We start from the raw sequence: 19551 nt of genomic DNA, 5'->3' as shown, positions 1-19551 counted from the left end.
ATAATGAAGCTACTTACATTTCGGAAATAAAACTTGCATTGAAAAGCACGACTGGTTATCACTCACACAGCCAACCTGCAGGATGGATGCGCTAAATGGGATAATGGAAGTTTATACTATATATGTAAATGTAGCATGAGTTCTGGGTGTCTGTGTGTATAGTAGTTCCACAATTCATGAATAAGAATGAAAAAAAACCCCACCTATGCTAGGGCTGCTTCTATAGGATTAGTACATTCTCCTTTATTGGACCTTATTTCTTGTCACCTGCCAAAATAGAAGCCATTGCTGCTTGTAAAAATCGTTTCTGCAGATGATTTATTTTCTGTGATTCTGGGATTTTTTTAACCCGGAAATGTAAAATGCAGTATTAGGGCTATCATATGGACTACAAAGAGTTAGCATTTTCAGTATATCTTTGTTCCCTTCTAGAATTTTTTAGTCCAGATACAGTAGCCCAAGTACGTAATTCGGGATTTAGCAATTTTGGTAAAGAGAATATATGTAGTTTGGGGTTGAGCGGTGGAGTATGTCTTACGTAGTAGCTGTTACAATCCTTCCACTGTATATTGTAGATCAGTCTGCTTTTTCTTCTTGGATTACTAGGCTTTTTGGTTTACTCAAGATATTTTGGAGGGCTTAAATTGGTTTCTGAGCTATGGCAATGGATGCAATAGTTTGTTGGTTTTTATACTGTGTATAAACAGGGATCAAGCCTTACGTTCACTTACTCTGGTGATGTTATTTAGTTGAGTAATTAAATATCTTCAAGCCAACAACTAAGCTCAGAGTGCACCAAGGATTCTACAGCTCAACCCATGAAACTCATAAAACCATGAAAGCCAGTTGGTGACTTTGGGACAATCATTCTCCCTTAGACCAATCCGCCTCAAAGAATTGTTTTGGGGGGCAGGAGGAAGATGAAGGGGTGTTGAATATGTCCCACTTTTATTGAGTTATTTGTAAAAATATTAAAGGTGGGATAGAAATAAATAAAACAAACACCGAGCTGCACATTTTCTCTTCTACTGCAAAGATATTATTTTGCTTTTAAAAGGCAGATTTACACCTTCATTCACAATTCTTAGGAGATTATCAACTGTGTTGGGTTTGCTATAAGAAGCCGACTAACTAAATCACTGGAGCTCAAAGACAGGCTTAGTTAGTGTGTTCTATATTAAATGATATCCAGGTGATAATTCTTGGCTTTAATATATTAGACATCTCGTCTTTAAAAAGCACCAGAACTTTGTATTCAATGAAGCAATTGTATTTAAAATATGAACACACAGAATCTTTAGAATCAGGGCTACAGTGATTAAGATCACTGAACTTTCACAGAAGCAAATGTACAGAATAACTAAACTAATCTGAATTGATTTTGCTTTCCTTCAAATAGTTCTTCAAATGTAAGACAGCTCCCCATCCTAAACAAATTGTGCTGTATGGCCCCAAATAAACCTTAAACATTTTTTCCTAACTTAGATCTAAAATACTGCTGTAAATAAACTAAACTTAACAGGTGTTGTTTCTTTAATTAAAAGAAAGATGAATGTATACTAAAACTTCTGTTCTGATTACTGTATGCTCTATCCCAGTGATGGCTAACCTTTTTGTCATCACATGCTGAAAGCATGTGCAACAACCCCCATGCCCTGCCCCCCCTGTGTATGCATGTGTGTATGACCCTCCGTACTCCCCCCACACCCGCGCATGCACACATAACCCCCACACCAGGTTTGGGCCTAGTAGGCCTCCCTGCAGCCTCCTGTGAGCAAAAACAGGCCACAGGGTGTGTCACATTCCCCCATCTGGGGCCTAGTAGGCCTCCCTGCAGCTTCCTGGGACCAAAAATGGTCATGGTGGGACTGGCAGCCCCTAGGCTCTCCCCACCCCCGGGCATGCACGTACCCCTCCCCATGCGTGGCAGAAATCTGAAAATCAGCTGGCCATCGGGAGGTGCGTGCACATGTGCAGTGGAGCTGAGCTGGGGTGACGGCTATCGTCAGGGGTGGATTTCGGATCCCGTTCCAACCGGTACGGTTGGAACAGGACCGGAGTCGCCCACATGGACGCACGCAGTGCATGCCTCGTACCTGCCAGCAATGCATCTGCAAGCCTCCGCGATGCTCCAGCTGCTTGGTGGAGCATTGCGCAGGTGCTGTATGCACCATGCACGTGTGCGGAAGCGCCAAAGGCTTTAAAGGACAGGTAAGGAACTCAGGTGGGCGGGCCCTCTGGAGCACCATACCGGAAAGGTACCCAGTGCTCCTGGCAGGCTCCGGTACGCTCGTACCGGGGTGTACCACCTGCAACCTACCACTGGCTCACATGCCCACAGAGAGGGCTCTGTGCACCACCTGTGGCACGTATGCCATAGGTTCACCATCACGGCTCTATCTTAATAAACGTTTTATAGCAGAAGTGAAAGAAGGTGTAAAGTTAGCACCACACATGAATTTGCTAATTCTGCTTCAAAATTGTTTGAAAATTATTTTATGTGAACTGATTATATTCTGCCCATTACTTCACCAAACAGGCTCAATTTAATTTTATCAAATGTCTGTAGCAAACAAAAGAGAAAATAATATTTAAATACTGATAATGTTATTCTTAAAGAAACCCATGTGAGCATATTCTTGACCTTTCAGTTAAACATCAAGAACTGTGGATTTAATAGCAGTCCCAAGGCTTTCCTACGAAAAAAATTAATACAATTTTTCACATAGAATACGGGCAGATGCTGTTAAATGCTATATATCCCTGATTGTGCTCAAATCAGGGCAACTTTAAATACTGCCAAAAACAGCTTTTCCCAATTATCTTACAGATAAGTTATATTTCAATTCCCATAAATCTAGTGAAGAGATATGAAAGTCAAAATTGCACATTTCTGCAGAACAGTCAGTTGGACTAGGCTGAAAATCAATCCTTTCCCCAACTCTAAAAAACTCCCCACATTCATAAACAAATAGAAGTGTTAAATATGCTAAATAAATGTAGAACAACATAATGAGTAAAAATAGGAACAATTTAGTAAAAAAATAGATCGTGTATATATTATGGCATCTGAAGTGAAGCACAATTATGTTCCAGAAACAACTCTGAAATATGTAAACAGATCATTTTGTAAACTGTACAATTGAACATCTAACAAATTTTTAACTACCAATATGACCGTTTCTAATATCTCAAAAAAACACCTCACCACTCTTAACGGTGACATGTCTACACATTAAACAGTCATGAATATATTTTCTTGGTTTTCTTTCCCCAGCAATGATTAATGCAGCCTATCAGAAGCCAGATGGTGCAAAACCAAACCCATCAATCAAAATGAAAAGACCAGAGAGTGCTCCTCTACAATGATGTGCTTGGAAATGGAAATTTTCTTCATAGGCTCTTGGCCACAATCTGCAGAGCAAACCCTAAATAAGCTTGCACAGTCGCCAAAAAGCTGGCAGGAAGGGCTTTGTTAAGCGGTAAAGAGCTGAAGAAGCAATGTTTGCTGCTCAGAGAAGGAAGGATTAATAAAAACCCAAATGGGTAGCAAAAAAAAAAAAAGTTAAAAGTGGGTTTTGAAATTATTTTAATAATGTTTCCTCTGATGACAGATTCTGTCAAGCTGTCCATTCGTTGCTGATTTAATATGGGATAATGCCATGCATTAATAAGCAGCTGCCACTGTCTGCCTGACACAAGAATCAGCATTTAATGACTTGTCCTGCACAAGCAGTTTAAATAAGTATAATCTTTATTGTCATTGTACTTAAATACAACGAAATTGGTTTTAACCTCACTGGTGTAAAATTATAGCAGAAGCGAAAAAAGAAAGAAAAAGGAAAAAAAACAACTAGCGTGTGCAAGGAGTGATTGTGGTTGTATTTAAAAGTCTGACAGCCCAAGGATAGAAACTATCTTTAAACCTGTTTGTTCGGCTGGCTAGACGTTGATGCCTTCTGCCTGATAGTAGAAGTGCAAAGAGACACTGACCAGGGTGTGAATCATCTCTGAGTATCTTCCTTACTCTGCTAAAGCAGCGAGATCTGACGATGTCATCCAGTGGTGTCAGAGAGCAACCAATGGTTTCTTATGCCGAATTGATCACTCTCTGTAGTGTCTTCCTGTCTGCAGCTGTTAAACCAGCATACCATACTGTAATACAATATGTGAGGACACTTTCTATGGTGGACTGATAGAAAGAGGTCATCAGCCATTGTTCCACCTGATACGGTAATACAGTAATTCTGAATGTCTCGGTTTTACAATATGCACCATTTCCCTTCAAAACTTGTGAAAGAAAACAAATGTTTGTGCATTTCTACATTAAACAGTTATGGATGCTTCCCAATTAATGTCTCTCAGCAAAAAGAAAAGAAAAACCATTGTGAATGTACTATTAGCAAATTTCACAGAGTATTTGTTGGAGAGTTTACACAATTTTGTTTGAAAATTCAAAATAAATCACTTGTATTTCTGGGATATACACGCATATGCGGACAATGCATACCTTCATAAATATATGATTGTGGGAGTAAAAGCATTAAGGATTTATTTGTTGAGACTTTAAAGTATATATTTATCAGTCTAGCTATGCATTAATTATACCATTCCATGCTTTTTCATCCCAATGGTTTCACAAAGGATTAAAATCCCTTATTAAAAAGTTATTTCCTGGTAATGTTGGAATGTATCACATAATTCTACATGTTAATTCCACTTAACATACATATTAGAATGAATATGTAAGGCATTCTGTTAAAAATGATATCGGTAAGTTTTATACAAGTGAATAGATTTCAACACTAAAATACACCACATACTATGATGGGTGCCTATGAGTGACATTCCAGCTGAAGACAAAGCTTTGAGAATGACTCTTAGAAAAGAGGTATCTTCTCCTACTAAACCAGAACAAAATACAATCAAGATGGCATGAATGGTTCACATGGTAACCTTTAGAGTTTAGCAGGAAAAACACTTCAGGCTCTCAATTTGAGGATTTTATTCTGTCCTGCCTTTGTAAATACATTTCTACCTTATAGAAAACAGAAAAAAATCTCTTAGTGAAAGGTGATTCTGTGAATTAATAAAATAAGTTCATTGACACAAGATTTTATAATGTTGTGCTGTAAATAGGCACTACATGTCATATCTACTATAAAGTATTCATTCATTTGTTCATTAGTTTCCTGCCTTTATTATTTTCACAAATAACTCAAGGCAGTGAATATAACCAACACACCTTCCTTCTCCTATTTCCTGACAATAACAACCCTGTGAAGTGGGTTGGGCTGAGAATGAATGACTGGCCCAAAGTCACCCAGCTGACTTTCATGGCTAAGTGGGACTTGAACTCATGGTCTTCTGTTTTGTAGCCTGGTGCCTTAGCCATTAGGCCAAACTGGCTCTATAATTATATAATTTTGTGTGTGTGTGTGTGTGTGTATTGTGTCACAACCCCTGGTATGCCCAAATATGGGAGGAAGCATACTGCTTCCTTTCTCTGTCTATCGGCTCATCACAAGAGACCATCACGACAGAAAGCCATTATTTTTACTGTTGCCTTTGTTACATTTGTGTTGCATTTGTGCTGATAAATAAATAAAGGGAGACTAGTATAGATCTATTTCAAGCTATTTAGCTCTCATCAGCTAGCCATACTCTTACTGGGAATCGAACCTGGGCTGTATTACATATCAGGCAGTTATATTAGCCACTAAACTACAGGCTCTCTTCCTTTATCAGCTAGGCCAGGAAAATAGGTATGTATTGTGTCACAAACCCTGGTATGCCCAAATATGGGAGGAAGCATACTGCTTCCTTTCTCTATCGGCTCACCCCAGGAGACCATCACGACAAAAAGCCATTATTTTTACTGTTGCCTTTGTTACATTTGTGTTGCATTTGTGCTATTTGTGTTATTTATTTATTTATCAGCACAAATGCAACACACACACACACATATTATATTATATTATTATATAATATATTAATGGTGTGCAAATGTCATACATACATCTGTAGAAAGAACCATTCCTTTCCATGCTTTGATCTAAAATAAAACGTTAATAGAGGATATCAAGCATCCTCAATCACGTTAAAAGTTGGAACCAGGTGAAAGACTGATATTAGCTGGTTCTGAGGCTACCTAGCCCAGAAAAGAAGACTTGCTTCCTTCTCTTTCAGTTAGTTTGCTGGAGCAATCACAATAGGAAGACTAATGGGACGTGATTCTTGAAATAGTGATAGAATGTTAAAATCTGGTTTTTTAAGAATACAGACAGAAACACAACTTATTTTTCAGAAACACTACATTATTCCCAAAGTACATCCTACAAAAATCTAAAATCTTAAGTATACAATTTCACAAAAGTACAGCAGAAACTCCTTCCAAATATGAGAACCCTTCCAGAAATCAGAGGATAACGTACTCTTACACAAAATCTGAATTTATGCTTGATTTGCATATGTGTTATTATTTATTTAAGATATGTATACACTTTACTTCATACAGTGAGTGGATCATACACAGGATTAAAAATGCATCTGGATATAATAGTATACAAACCTACTGTCCAAAAAAAGAGAGGAATATTTAACAAAGATGGGGACTGCAGTCAAGAAATTAAAAAACGCTTGCTCCTGGGGAGGAAAGCTATGGCAAATCTAGACAGAATGCTAAAAAGCAGAGACATCAGCCTGACAACAAAAGTGTGTATAGTCAAGGCTATGATTTTCCCAGTTGCAATGTATGGCTGTGAAAGTTGGGCCATAAGAAAGGCTGAATGGCAAAGAATTGAGGCCTTTGAGCTATGGTGCTGGAATAGACTCCTGTGAGTCCCTTGGACTGCAAGACAATCAAACCGGTCAGGCCTGGAGGAGATCAACCCTGACTGCTCTTTAAAAGGCCAGGTCCTGAAGTTGAAACTCAAATACTTTGGCCACCTAATGAGAAGGAAGGACTCACTGGAGAAGAGCCTCATGCTGGGAAAGATTAAAGGCAAAAGAAGAAGGGGGCGACAGGGAATGGGGTGGCTGGATGGAGTCACCAAAGTAGTAGGCGTAAGCTTAAATGGACTCCAGATGATGGTAGATGACAGGAAACTCTAGAGGAACGTTGTCCATGGGGTCGTGATGGGTTGGAAACGACTTCGCAATGAACAACAATAACATTTAATAAAACAGACAAATCTAGTGTTGTCTATTGAAATAAACAAGCTTAAATAAAGCTGCTTGGTTAAGCATTTCTTCTATTTTTAAGAGAGACCAATCAGAAATCTTCCTATCATGAAACTCTATGAATCAAGTTGTTCACTTTTAGTTTTATATTTTTCATTTGATTTTTTGAAAACTCATTCATAAAAATGTTTCAAATTGAAGTTGAAGTAGTGAAGGGAGTTAAGGGAGATGCCACCATAGGTGAGCTATCAAGCTTCAAGTTGCTTGCTTTTTCAAGACATCTGGCAGTGTTCTTTCCATGTCTGCCTTCCTGGATTTGATCTTATTTTCTTCCATATATCTATCCTGCCCACGTTCAGAAAAGGCTCAAGCCTCATACTTTCATTTCTTCTATTTGTTAGAAAATCTTTCTGGGTGATTTCCAGTTTGGTTAGCACCTAGCATACTCCCAGCCAATTCCTCTATCCAGATCAGAGCAAGCACACACCACTCAATACAGCTAGCAAAAATATAGCTTTATGTTTATTCATTACATATCATTAAACAGAAACTCCCCCCCCCCAATATAACAGGCAATGGGCCAAGAGCAGGGAGGGAGATGTGAACAACAGGAATGAATTTATCTACAGCACAGAACTTTTCAGAGCCACAGGAAACATTACTGAATAATTAGCATTGACAATCCCAAGGGAGTGGCCTTTGTTTATTCCATCTTCAAATCTTTTGTGGGCATAATGGCAGCAGAATAGAGATGGAAAGTAGAACACCAGGTGATGTTATCTCCTTTATTCAGTACCATAACAGGAAAAAATTGGTGGTTGGAGATGATGTACCCAACAGCATCAACCTAATTAACAATCCCTATGGAAATAATCTACACTGTGTATTATTCTGAATAGCTGGTTTATAATTTTTGTGGTGTATTAGCCAAGCAGAGAGTCTTCTTATTGTTATTAGTCACCCATGGAATAGAGACCTTATTAAGGGAAAGCTGAAAAAAATAAGGCACAACCAAGCTTCAATCCCATAAGTGGGTTTTATTATACTGCCTAATATATTATAAGGTTCTAAGATGCAACACAATACAGTCTCAGGATAGCCTTGTTTAAAAGCCTAATGAAGGGGAGGTACACTGCAAAGGACCTGGTATATATTGCTTGCTTGCTTTTGAAAATCTTCTAAGATAAATGTTACTGGAAAAATCGCCTAGCTGTTTTGACCTTCAAAAACATGGAAACGAGACTGAAAGAAAGGCTGGATTTATAATTTCAAAAATTATTTCTTTCAGGAGAGGGCAGCCTTGGGGAAATCACTGGCATAATCTGAAACCATCTCAGCACATCATAAATCAGTGTGCATATCTGTCAGCTATTTCATATTCCATTAGATTGAAACTACATGTAGGTTTATGGCATAGACAGCAGCTAGTTTTAATCCTTCCTATCCACTCTTCAGTTATTTTTTTTCTCTCTTAGCTAATAGAGCAATTAAAAATTTAAAAGCTTTTGGTATTATTTTATAATTTTGAATTTGGCTTAATAAAATTATTGTCCAGATGTTGATTACTGAACTTACCTTGTAACCAACACAGTTAACTAAATTTTTAAATAGGTTTCAGTTCACCATTTAGCTACTCTTCAGAATGTGTTCCTTCCATGTGACTTTTATTAAGAGAAGTTGTAGAAACTACTCTACCTCAAGGAAACAAACTTAAAATTCATTAGAAAAAATGCCCTTTGCAAGACGGGAGATGCTATAATAAAAACATTTTTTCCTCAAGGAAAACATACCTTCCATGTTCTCAAACATCTCTTATTTGCTTTCAAAAAGGGGAAAAAAACCACCACTCTCTTCTATGCAATACATGAAAACATCTTTAAAAATGAAATAGCTGATCCTGGGAAAGTGAAACAGTTTAATGGAGACTTGACATGAAATTTTAACAACGCGAATCATACTGGATTGGAAAAAACCACTGAAACTTCCTTTTTGAATCTGAAAGGAATCATAATCACGTAATTTTGAACAAGCATAACACATAATACTAGAAATATTGTAGGGATTATAGCTCAGCTTACAAGTTTTGAGTAAATATAAGCTAATACTGAGGAAAGAAATTATAGTCAACAGCAAAGTTGAGATGAAAAAGGAATAGCTAGCTTTTTACATGTTAGGCCGCAGAATTTAGGAATGCAAGTTGATTTCTAAAATGCAAGGCAAAATAGTATCCCTGAAACAGATACAATTGCAGAATGAAGACAATCTGAATCACAAACATACTATATTTTCATGTTACAGACAGATCTTAACTCATATAATAATATACTATTATTATATAATAATATAAAAATGCCTTCATTCATACTTTATATGCTAAATGAAACCCAAACCAAGATATGAATTTAGAGTTTTCAACTACATGAATGGAAGGTATCTTAGTTTGAATAAAATCCATTCCCACCACATAATTTAGGAAAAACTAAATTAGAAAAAATTCTAGTTTGCAGTTTTTACAACTTGGAGAAAGACTTTCAGAATGATAAAAGAAACCCCATCATTATTTGTTAATTCTGACATCTGTTTCTCTGAAGGATTTCAACAGACTCCTGGGGCATGTATCAACCTCTGCCATTTTGTTTTCTTGTTTGTTTTAACATAACTATAGTGTCCTTGAACTGTGAGCTATGAAACTCACACAGTTCACAGTCTCTGTGGTGTGAATCATTATGGAGGTAGATATATCCCAAGAAATAGAAAAATATGCTTTTTTTGCATCTGAAAAACTCAGGATGAAAAGTGGGGGGGGGGGCAGAGCCAATTTGGTTTAGTGGTTAAGGCAACGGGCTGGAAATCAAGATACTGTGAATTCTAGTCCCTCCTTTCGTGGTTAAGGCCAGCTGGGTGACCTTGGGTAAGTTATACTCTCAAAGCCCAACTCACTTCACATGGTTATTGTTGTGAGGAAAATAGGAGGAGAAAGGGGGATATATTTGCCCGCTCTTTATTTCTAGAAATAATAAAGGTGGGATAAAATGTATGAATGAATGAATGGTCTACTCTACTTTATGGTTGGGAAGAGTTCTGCTCTATTTTATGGACACAGTGCTTCAATCGCAGTAAGTATGCACATATTTTTGCACATGTCTGAGGGGAGGATGACAAACTAGACAAGTGTTTGAAACACCCAAAACTAGACTGTGTCTTCTCCTTAAGTTTCCCTTGAATAGAAACTTGCAGAAGCTAAATTTCTAAATGCTAACAGGGAAAAACCCTGCAGCTATGCAGATAAATCCATATTATGCAATTACTGCATCGTATGATTTAGATTCTACGTGGAAATATTTCTGGCACTACGCTAATCCCCTTGGCCCTATTTCAGAGGTTTATGCACACACCCTCCTTTTGGTGTCCTGTCTAATTCAGCCGTCTCTTCCAGTTGGAAAGCAAAAGAGGTTTTGGAATTGCGCTGAACAGAAGGGAGACGGACAGTGAAGAATACAAGCCACCCACTATCTTCTTTAAAGATTAGGATTTTGCTGGATTGTAGCCATAATATAGGGCGGGGGGGGGGGGGGGGGGAGAGAATCACTGAAGTCATTTCGGCTAACTTCAAAGAATTGAAAAGAATTATAGTCTTAAGCACTGCATCTGTGGAAAATATTAAGAACTAAAATATGTAAAGTGAATTAAATAGCTGGGCCACCCTAAGGCAGCAGCTGCACAAATGTATTGAATTACAGAAACTATAACCTAGAAATTTTAACGTCCTGTGAACATTATTAGGTTACAGCAAATGTTTAAGCTAAAAACAATTGCATAGGATTTGTATATAGGAGCTGCTTCCGGTAGCAGGAATGAATCTGGGTAAGGGAACTTATTAATTAAGATTAATAGATACAAACTTCAAATCTCTGGAACCCAGATTTGTTTGGGAGATCATATCTTTGACTTTGCTGAATTCCTCTAGTCTTGCAAAACGTATCTCTCAAAAGCTATTTGTCATTACTCTCTGCCGCCTTTGTTATTTTAGATATGTTAAAATACCCAAGAAAATATTGGAATAACAAACCTAAATATTTATATTCTTTTCCACCCTTTACACGAAAAATGAATGTACATGCTCACAAACAAAGTCAGATTGATTTCAGAATATCTTGATATGTAAGGTCCACAATAGAAATGAACTGGAATGGAGCTGAGGGACACCAGTGACCAAACTCTAGCCAGAAGGGCTAATAAAAGAACAGGAGGAGGTGCAGTACTATGCATGGAAAAAATGTCCCACCACAAAATTCCGAGGTGAAAATATTTCAAAGGTTTCCGGATGTTCAGTTGCCTCTCTTGCTCCTTAACTGAGATACTCTTACACTTAATTTAAGCATCTTCTGCTCTACCATGCAATGAAACAATTCCCTGGGTTTCCCTTCATTTTCCTTTTTTTAATCAATTTACATGTTTTGAAATTTGTCCTATTAACGCTGGCATTACAAGGAGGAAGACCATGCAATGAAACAATTCCCTGGGTTTCCCTTCTTTTTCCTTTTTTAATCAATTTACATGTTTTGAAATTTGTCCTATTAACCCTGGCATTACAAGGAGGAAGAGGAGGTGGAAGTCAAGAAACATCTAGAACAGAGCAGGGATTATCTTCTCATATGCAATAAAGTACTGCTAACTCACCTCTACAATCATGTCCTCATTATTGCTGACTCATGTCAGGCCTCAATTGGCCCTAAGCATAATTGCGCAATGGCTATGTTTCTTGACTTGTCAACTATAGTATTTTTAATTCCTTTCCTGAGAATAAGATTCTCAAATACAGCAACAGGACCACAATGAAGATCCCTGTTTTTTTTCACTCAAAAGAAAAGTTAAGTAGCTGATTATCCAACATGGTAGCTTAACTTTTCAGGGTTTGTATCACTCCTTCTTATTTCATTTCACAGAGTTTGTCAGTCATGGGAGCAGCTCTGCTCCAACATACCACTCTAAAATTATGTCTGACTTACAGGAAATATGAGAGAAGCATCTCCACAGAAATGTCTACAGTATGGTTTGAAATTCCAGCCAGAACAGTATAAACAAATCGAGTAATTCAGCTGACTGATAAATGGACCACTGATGACAAGTTTAAAAACTGCAGATTCTTGTCCATGTTAAAAGAACCCAATGTTCCAAAGTCCTGCTAAGCTCTTGAGACTTAATTAAAAACAAAACATACTACCAGGGGTGGGTTTCTCGCCCCGTTCCAACCGGTTCGGTTGGAACGGGGCCGGCGGCGTCCTCGTGCACGCGCGCAGTGCACGCATGCGTACTAGCGCCTGTGCGATACTCCAGCTGCTCCTGGAGGATCGCGCAGGCGCTGTATGCGTTCTGCGCATGTGTGGAAGTGCAGAACTCGTCAAAACCGGGTAAGAAACGCGGGCGGGCGGATCCTTCAGCGTTCCCGGAAGTTACTTACTTCTGGGTTCGCCGACCAACCGGTTCGCGGGAACTGCCGCGAACCGCCTGAAACCCACCCCTGCATACTACTGAAGAAGAAAAAAGGAAGACATGACAATTCATCGATCCATGAAACGCAATGACCAAGAGCTAGCAAAATGGAGGGCCCTAAATTCCAGCCAAAGAAAAATACTGTTTTTTCTTATGTTTAGATTCTGTTTCCCATAATGGATCCTTAAAATACCTTTTTGTAGCCAACATGCATAGACCAAGACATTACTCAGCTTTAATAGTTGAATAATATGAATATCAAAAAAATATTCTGCATTTTATTTTTACCTTGTGATCATATGGATTGTATGAATGAAATAGTTTGGACAGTTCTTTTGTTCTTTGTTTCTTCTGTAAGGAAAGAAAACATGATTTTTAAGAAATAACATATTTCATGTGTTCAGAAAATACCAATGGATACAATTTTGCAAAGAAAAAAAAATCCCTCCTCCTTTAAAAATAGTTCTCTTCGTCTAAGGAGAGAAATAAAATTACTAGCAAGCAATGTCTACAGATACCATTATGGAAGGAGTACATCCCCCAGTTTGTTACTATATACCTGTGTATATTTTTGGTCAATGAAAATAACAAAACCAGAAACTCTCCCCACCATGTGGGGTCCTTGATGATCTCTGAGCTTGTTTCTTTTCTTGCAGACATTTCATTACCCTAACTAGGTAACATCATCAGTGAGGTTGGATCAATATGCACCAAAGTTTGACATCCTCAAGGAGACAGAGAGAATCACTGTCTGGTCACTGAGATTGGAAACAGATTATTTGGTAGATTTGAGCAGATCCCTTCACTGTGATATATGTCCCTTCTCTAACATTATTTTGCTCTGTCCTCTGATTTGTATCATTGGGATCCTGGTGCTATAAAAAATGTTATAACTAGAATTCTGATGTACTAGTTAACACTCTACATCATGTACATATGTAATGTAGGTTATGTATACAGTATTATGATGTAAGACTTTTCAAGAAAGCCTTGAACTAAATCACGTCAATAAAACTGAATGTCCCTCATCTATTGCAAGATAAAGGGTTTAAAAAATAATAATCAGTAGCATCCAATATATCTATACCATGTGGATAATATTTCACCTAAAATCTTTTATTTTTTAAAGAAGGAAAAGGAAAAAGCAACACTTACTATTTGAGCTGGAACCTGAGGCATTTTTGCAGCTGGAGTCCCAGGGCGTGGATAAAACTGGTTAATAAAAAGACTTGGAAACCTGTATTCTTCAACAAGTTTCATGGTTTCTTGAAAATCTTCATCAGTTTCCCCTGGAAACCCACAAATGATGTCTGTAGCAATTGTTATTCCAGGTACTCTGAAATGAGTGGGGGGGAAAATAAGTTGAATCCCAGACAACTTTTCCTTCAGCAAAATGGACAATTAGTGTTGCATCATATTACTTTAATAGTTTTGAAATGCATTGCCTGTGGAAAATAACATTATAAATACCTTCATATGCAGAAAAGTCTACACAGCAACCTTCAGCAAGCAATTTAAATATCCTGGTTTCTTGCCAAGAAACTTTGCAATTTCATTTCATGAGGGTTATGTACAATTCCTGACAGAAATTTCTCAGCATTCAACAAAACAAAACAAAACCCACAACCTAAAATTCCCAAGGTTTACTCAGAGAAGCTAAGACTGCCAAATGGTTTGGATGCTTATAATACAGATGGCTGCCAAGACTCTAAAGAAGTAGCTAAACAGGATAAATTTTGAAAGACAATATATCTTGTCTTTCGGCAACACAAGACGGATCCAATCTGAAAAAAAAAAAGAAATTAATTTTCAGAAACGACTTCACTTGAGCGTGTGGCAGTGCTGCAACTGGGAGACGGGAAACAGTAACGCTAGATTTAACTTTGTTAATCTTCATTACTGTTTGTTGTTGTTAATCTGAAGCCAAAGGCCAATCAAGTTTGTGCAGATCTGTACTGTTTTCCTACTAAGATTCAGGCCATTCCATACAAGTCTCTGAAGGATGATATGTTGAACGTTCCCTCACTGTTCAAGAAGGGGGCAGGAGCCCCACACCACAACTTTGGGTGTTTGGGTGGTGAAGGCAGAACGACAGCCACATATTTATATTCAACTTTGTTGCTGCTTTATTTAATTGCAAACTGCCTTGACTCTTTGGATGTATGAATCGGTGTGTGTTTCTGTGTAAATAAACAATCTTGAAGCGTCCCTAGAAATATCTTTAAACATATCCCAAAGGTGCTTTTTTCAGGAGGCAACTGGACTTTTTCCTTTTGAAGACGTTTCTCTTCTCATCCAAGAAGCTTCTTCAGAAAAAAACAAAAAAGTCCAGTTGTCTCCTGAAAATGCACCTTTGGGACAACCATGCTCTGGATGACTGAGAATCTCTACAGATCTTTAAACACAGTTGGGTCCTGAACATTTTTTTTTTAAGGGAAAGTAGTATTGCATGGCATGAAATAATGCATGGACATACTACCTGAAAATAAGACAAGATCTCAGTTTCTTTTGACGCCCCCCCCCCTCCAAATAAGCACTTGGCCTTATTTTTGGGGATGTCTTATTATTTTTGAAGTGCAGGAGGCGGTGAGCGTGGTCACCTCATGGCTGCTGCTGTGTTACAATATTTTTGGGGAAGGCTTACTATTGGGGGAGGGCTTATTTTAACGCATGCGCTCAAAAGAGCCAAGGTGGCGCAGTGATTAAATGCAGCACTGCAGGCTACTGCTAGATCAGCAGGTCAGCGGTTCAAATCTCACCGGCTCAGGGTTGACTCAGCCTTCCATCCTTCCGAGGTAGGTAAAATGAGGACCCAGATTGTTGGGGGCAATATGCTGACTCTCTGTAAACCGCTTAGAGAGACCTGAAAGGCCTATGAAGCGGTATATAAGTCTACTGCTGCTACTGCTACAAAAGCCCAATTGAGCTTATTATCCGGGGAGATCTTGTTTTTGGGAAAACAGGGTATTTCATATGGTGGTTCTTACATCAATTTTTGCATTTGAAGACAGATGACCATATATCAAAATCTGCCACCACATGAAAGTGTGGGGAACTTTTAAAAACTCTGTAATGTAGCTGTTACTGATCTATTGGCGCTACTAAGCTCAGCTATGGTTGTCAGTGTTGATAGTCGTAAAAACCTTTACGCATTCTTTGCCTATGTGCTTCAAGAGGAACACAAGGGAACACAAGTACTTATCTTTTGTTTTTTAAAAAAAATCTCATTCTACTTAATGAACATTATCTATCACTACCCTTTTTATAATATTTTTATTAATAATTCTAATTACAACAATAAAAACTAGTACAAAGTGAAAAATACAGATAAAAAGTAGAAAGTACAGAAAAGAAAGAAGGGGAAAATAGAAAAAATTAGGGAAAAAGAAAAATAATAAGTAAAGAAATGCCTTTCCAATTTCATCATATACAGTATATACAATTTTAGTAACATCACTTTCTCTTAAAATACAACAAACGATCTCTGCTTTCCCTTGTCTTATCTATAAATAAATCCATAAAGCATAATCATTTCCATCCTGATATCAGTAAAAGCCCTTTATGGGTTACCAGGTTTTAACAACATATTTATTTTAATCTTGATCAAACAAATCAACTTTATATTCATTCCTTTTACTTCTAACAAAATCTAAGTTGATTCAAATAATGCCTGAGAACTTTCCCTTCTTTCTCTCTTCTCATGATATCCTTCAAAATTTTAACAAACCTCTTCTGCAGATCCAATATGGGAAAATTCTCCAAGTCACTCTCTTGGTTTATTGTTTGTACATCTTTTTTAATTATTAAAATAACATCTGGTTCCTTTTGTATCTCTAAGGTGCCTACTGCCGATCACCTCCACACGACCCATTAGATCTCATCGTTTAGGCCTCCTCCGAGTTCCATCCGCTGGCCAATGCCGACTGGCCACCACGCGGAGGAGAGCCTTCTCGGTGGTAGCCCCGACCCAATGGAACGATCTCCCCGTGGAGCTTCGTATCCTCACCACCCTCCAGACCTTCCGCACAGCCCTTAGAATCTGGCTATCCCGTCAGGCCTGGGGCTAAAGATTGTAACCGCCCGAATGGTATGAATGTTGCGTTTTAATCATGTACTGTCTTATATGTAAAAGTCTGTCCCCCCCTTCCTTTTGATTGTGAGCCGCCCTGAGTCCCCCCAGGGAAAAGGGCGGCATACAAATAAACAATCTAATCTAATCTAATCTAATCTAAGGTAGCATCTTTTTCTATGTCATTCTTGTAGCTTATCATTTGTAAATCCATTTTCAACTGTGTCAGTTTTGTCAGGTAAACCTTGCTCCTCTTCCATAACATTTTTAGATTCAGTCTATACATAAAGGCAGATGTTTCTGTTGATACTATTAAAATTAATTTTAAGGGGTTTCCCCCCCCAAATATCTTTCAATATGTCCATTGTTGGAATATTTTGCTTCATTCTGTAATTTGTGTTCGTCTGTCTTAATTGTAATCCTTAGTTGCAAGGGTCCACTTTTAAAAAATGTATTGTGCTTTTTAAAAAAATTCAAAGCCAAAATATTTTTCCATGGCTTTCCCCCCCTTTTCTTTCTGTCCCTTTCCTCTCTCTTTTTTCTTCCCCCTTTCCCCCCACTACCTTCATTTTCATTTGTATTTTATATTAAGAAGAAAACCTTTCAATCAAAACATATTTTTAAAAAATCAACAGCTGCTATCTGGAGATGATCTCATCTACTCAAGCTTTGTCTGAACAGCTTTTCATTGAGCCATATTTGGCCTGTCATTTTTCTTCCAGAAGCCCAACTTCTGGGATTACCAAAACTGAAGACAGAGAAATTTTCTGGAATGGAATGAATATGATAGCCATCAAGAGATAGCTACATTGCAGTTTCCGGATCTATTGTAGAACACTAAGAATAAATCAGATTCATATAATTGAATATAATGAAAACATAACAATAAACTAACATTCCTGGTTTATTGTGAAGAATTTACCAGTACAGATTGGTTATTCATCTTTTCCTTCTATGAGCAAGTAAAATTAACCAGGAATGAGCAGATTATTGTCATGTTTGAACAAAAGATTCTGTTGAATTGCTCTCAAATAAACCAAACTTCATAAATCAGGAACACCCCCAAATTATAAATAAAAGAAACAAACTAGGATTTCAGGTTTGAATACAGAAATAAATTGTCCATTCCTGGTCAATTTTATCTACAATAGGGAGCATACTTCCGAATGTTGTATACCAGCATGCTTTTTATAAATAATAAACAGCACTATACAATAATACTTTATTAATTAGTCAGTTGACCTTATGAAAGCATAAGCATCATAAAATGAAGTAAGGTAAGATACATTGAAATAAGTGAAAATACATATGATGAGATGAAATAGAATAAAATAAGATAAGATAAAATAAAAAATAAAATCAATCAAATAAAAAACAAGGATATATCTATGTGTTCTTATAAACAATAAACTAGAATTTCTGGTCAATTGACATTTTGAATATGTCTAATGATATTTTTCAGCTCCAATTTGCTGCTAATACACAACTTGGAGAGAGAGTATGCCAAGTACTGGACTGAACCCCCTTCTACGAGTGGTAGACAGAGACCCTGCATTAGCTCTAATATATATTAAATATGCTTTTAAAAACTTTACATGTGCTCCAAATTATTGGAGCAGAATATTCTGAATTTTGCTCTTGTTCATATGAGCAAAGTAAGCATTTCTGGCAGACTTAAATGAGAGGAATTATATTATTCTAGGGATGAATGAAAAGTAGCACTGTTTGACATCTCAAAGATTAATAGGGTGTACATTCTATTTGATAAAAAAACAGTCAGCGTTACACCAGTCATTTTAATGACACATACGGCAACAGCAAAAATATAATATCTACAGCATGGCAAGATCACCTACTTCTTGTGTTTTCCTGTTTCTATGGAAACATGAATGGCAAGTTCCACTTATGCTTGAAGCAACAAAATCACTACTCCTTCAAGTAGCAACAATTCCCTCAGAGTGACAAGGAATATATGTGGATATCTTCACATTTTCTTTGATGTTAATATGGAAATTGCAAGCTAATTCACTTTTCCTAAATAGGATTACTCACCATAAATCCCAAACCGAATGCAAGTAAATGCTATTCAACCGATGATAAGATTAACATTTCACCAAGGTAATAAAAAATGTATACGGTTTGTACTCTTTCAGAATCCAAACCAGGACTCTCTCCTCATGACACCAGTTCACATATATATATATAGAAATGTAGCTTGCTAGAAAAAAAAATGTTGCAGCCCAAGCTCTCTTAATTATATTCTTGTTCTTTTTATATGTACAGGATTAAAAAAAATATGATGCCACTTATAGTGTGATGCAGCCTAGGTATGTTTAGTTTATCATTTCAGTAGGAACTAGGCTGTCAAGCACAGGAAATCTGAAGCCAAGATGGTTCAAATGAATGCAGGTTTATTGCATGCTAACACTTACTACAAGAAACTGAAGTATTAACCATCAAAGCAAATTGGAGGTGGATAAGAGTCAAAAGACTTCAAGGTGGGCTGGACTTAAACCTCTGGTGGGCATGATGGGATTCAAGACTGATGACATGCTTGACCTTCCCTTCTGTTTAATAATTATTCATTATTAAACCAATTCCAACAATAAGCTCCTGTCTACATTTCATTTCAATTAATTGCACATGATAGTACATATAGTAGCATGAAGAAAATATTATACAATTAGGAAGCCAATGGAAATTTTCACAACCTTAGATAAAATCTAGAGCAAATGTGAATGCTTGTTTTTTTTTTTAAAGTCACTTTAAATAACCCACCCACATCACATTTTATATGAAAGGTATGT

The 19551-nt window shown here is 37.3% G+C and overlaps 1 protein-coding gene across 6 annotated transcripts in view; it reads right to left on the bottom strand.

The window, feature by feature from the left end:
• Nucleotides 1-19551, bottom strand: part of LOC116512390 (threonylcarbamoyladenosine tRNA methylthiotransferase-like) — a 342750-nt gene that overhangs the window by 71550 nt on the left and 251649 nt on the right. For all 6 annotated transcript variants that reach the window (XR_004255878.1, XR_004255879.1, XM_032222856.1 and 3 more), the window contains 2 exons: nucleotides 13831-14011; nucleotides 12964-13026 (listed from right to left, as the gene is read on the bottom strand). Coding sequence is in view for 4 of the 6 variants with exons in the window: in XM_032222856.1 (XP_032078747.1) it covers nucleotides 12964-13026; nucleotides 13831-14011 (244 nt within the window). In the remaining 2 variants the exon portion in view is untranslated. The remainder of the gene's footprint in view (nucleotides 1-12963; nucleotides 13027-13830; nucleotides 14012-19551) is intronic.

This window comes from Thamnophis elegans, chromosome 8, assembly GCF_009769535.1.
Source record: "Thamnophis elegans isolate rThaEle1 chromosome 8, rThaEle1.pri, whole genome shotgun sequence".
Lineage (NCBI taxonomy): Eukaryota > Metazoa > Chordata > Lepidosauria > Squamata > Colubridae > Thamnophis > Thamnophis elegans.
This window is presented reverse-complemented; position numbering and strand designations above follow the sequence as displayed.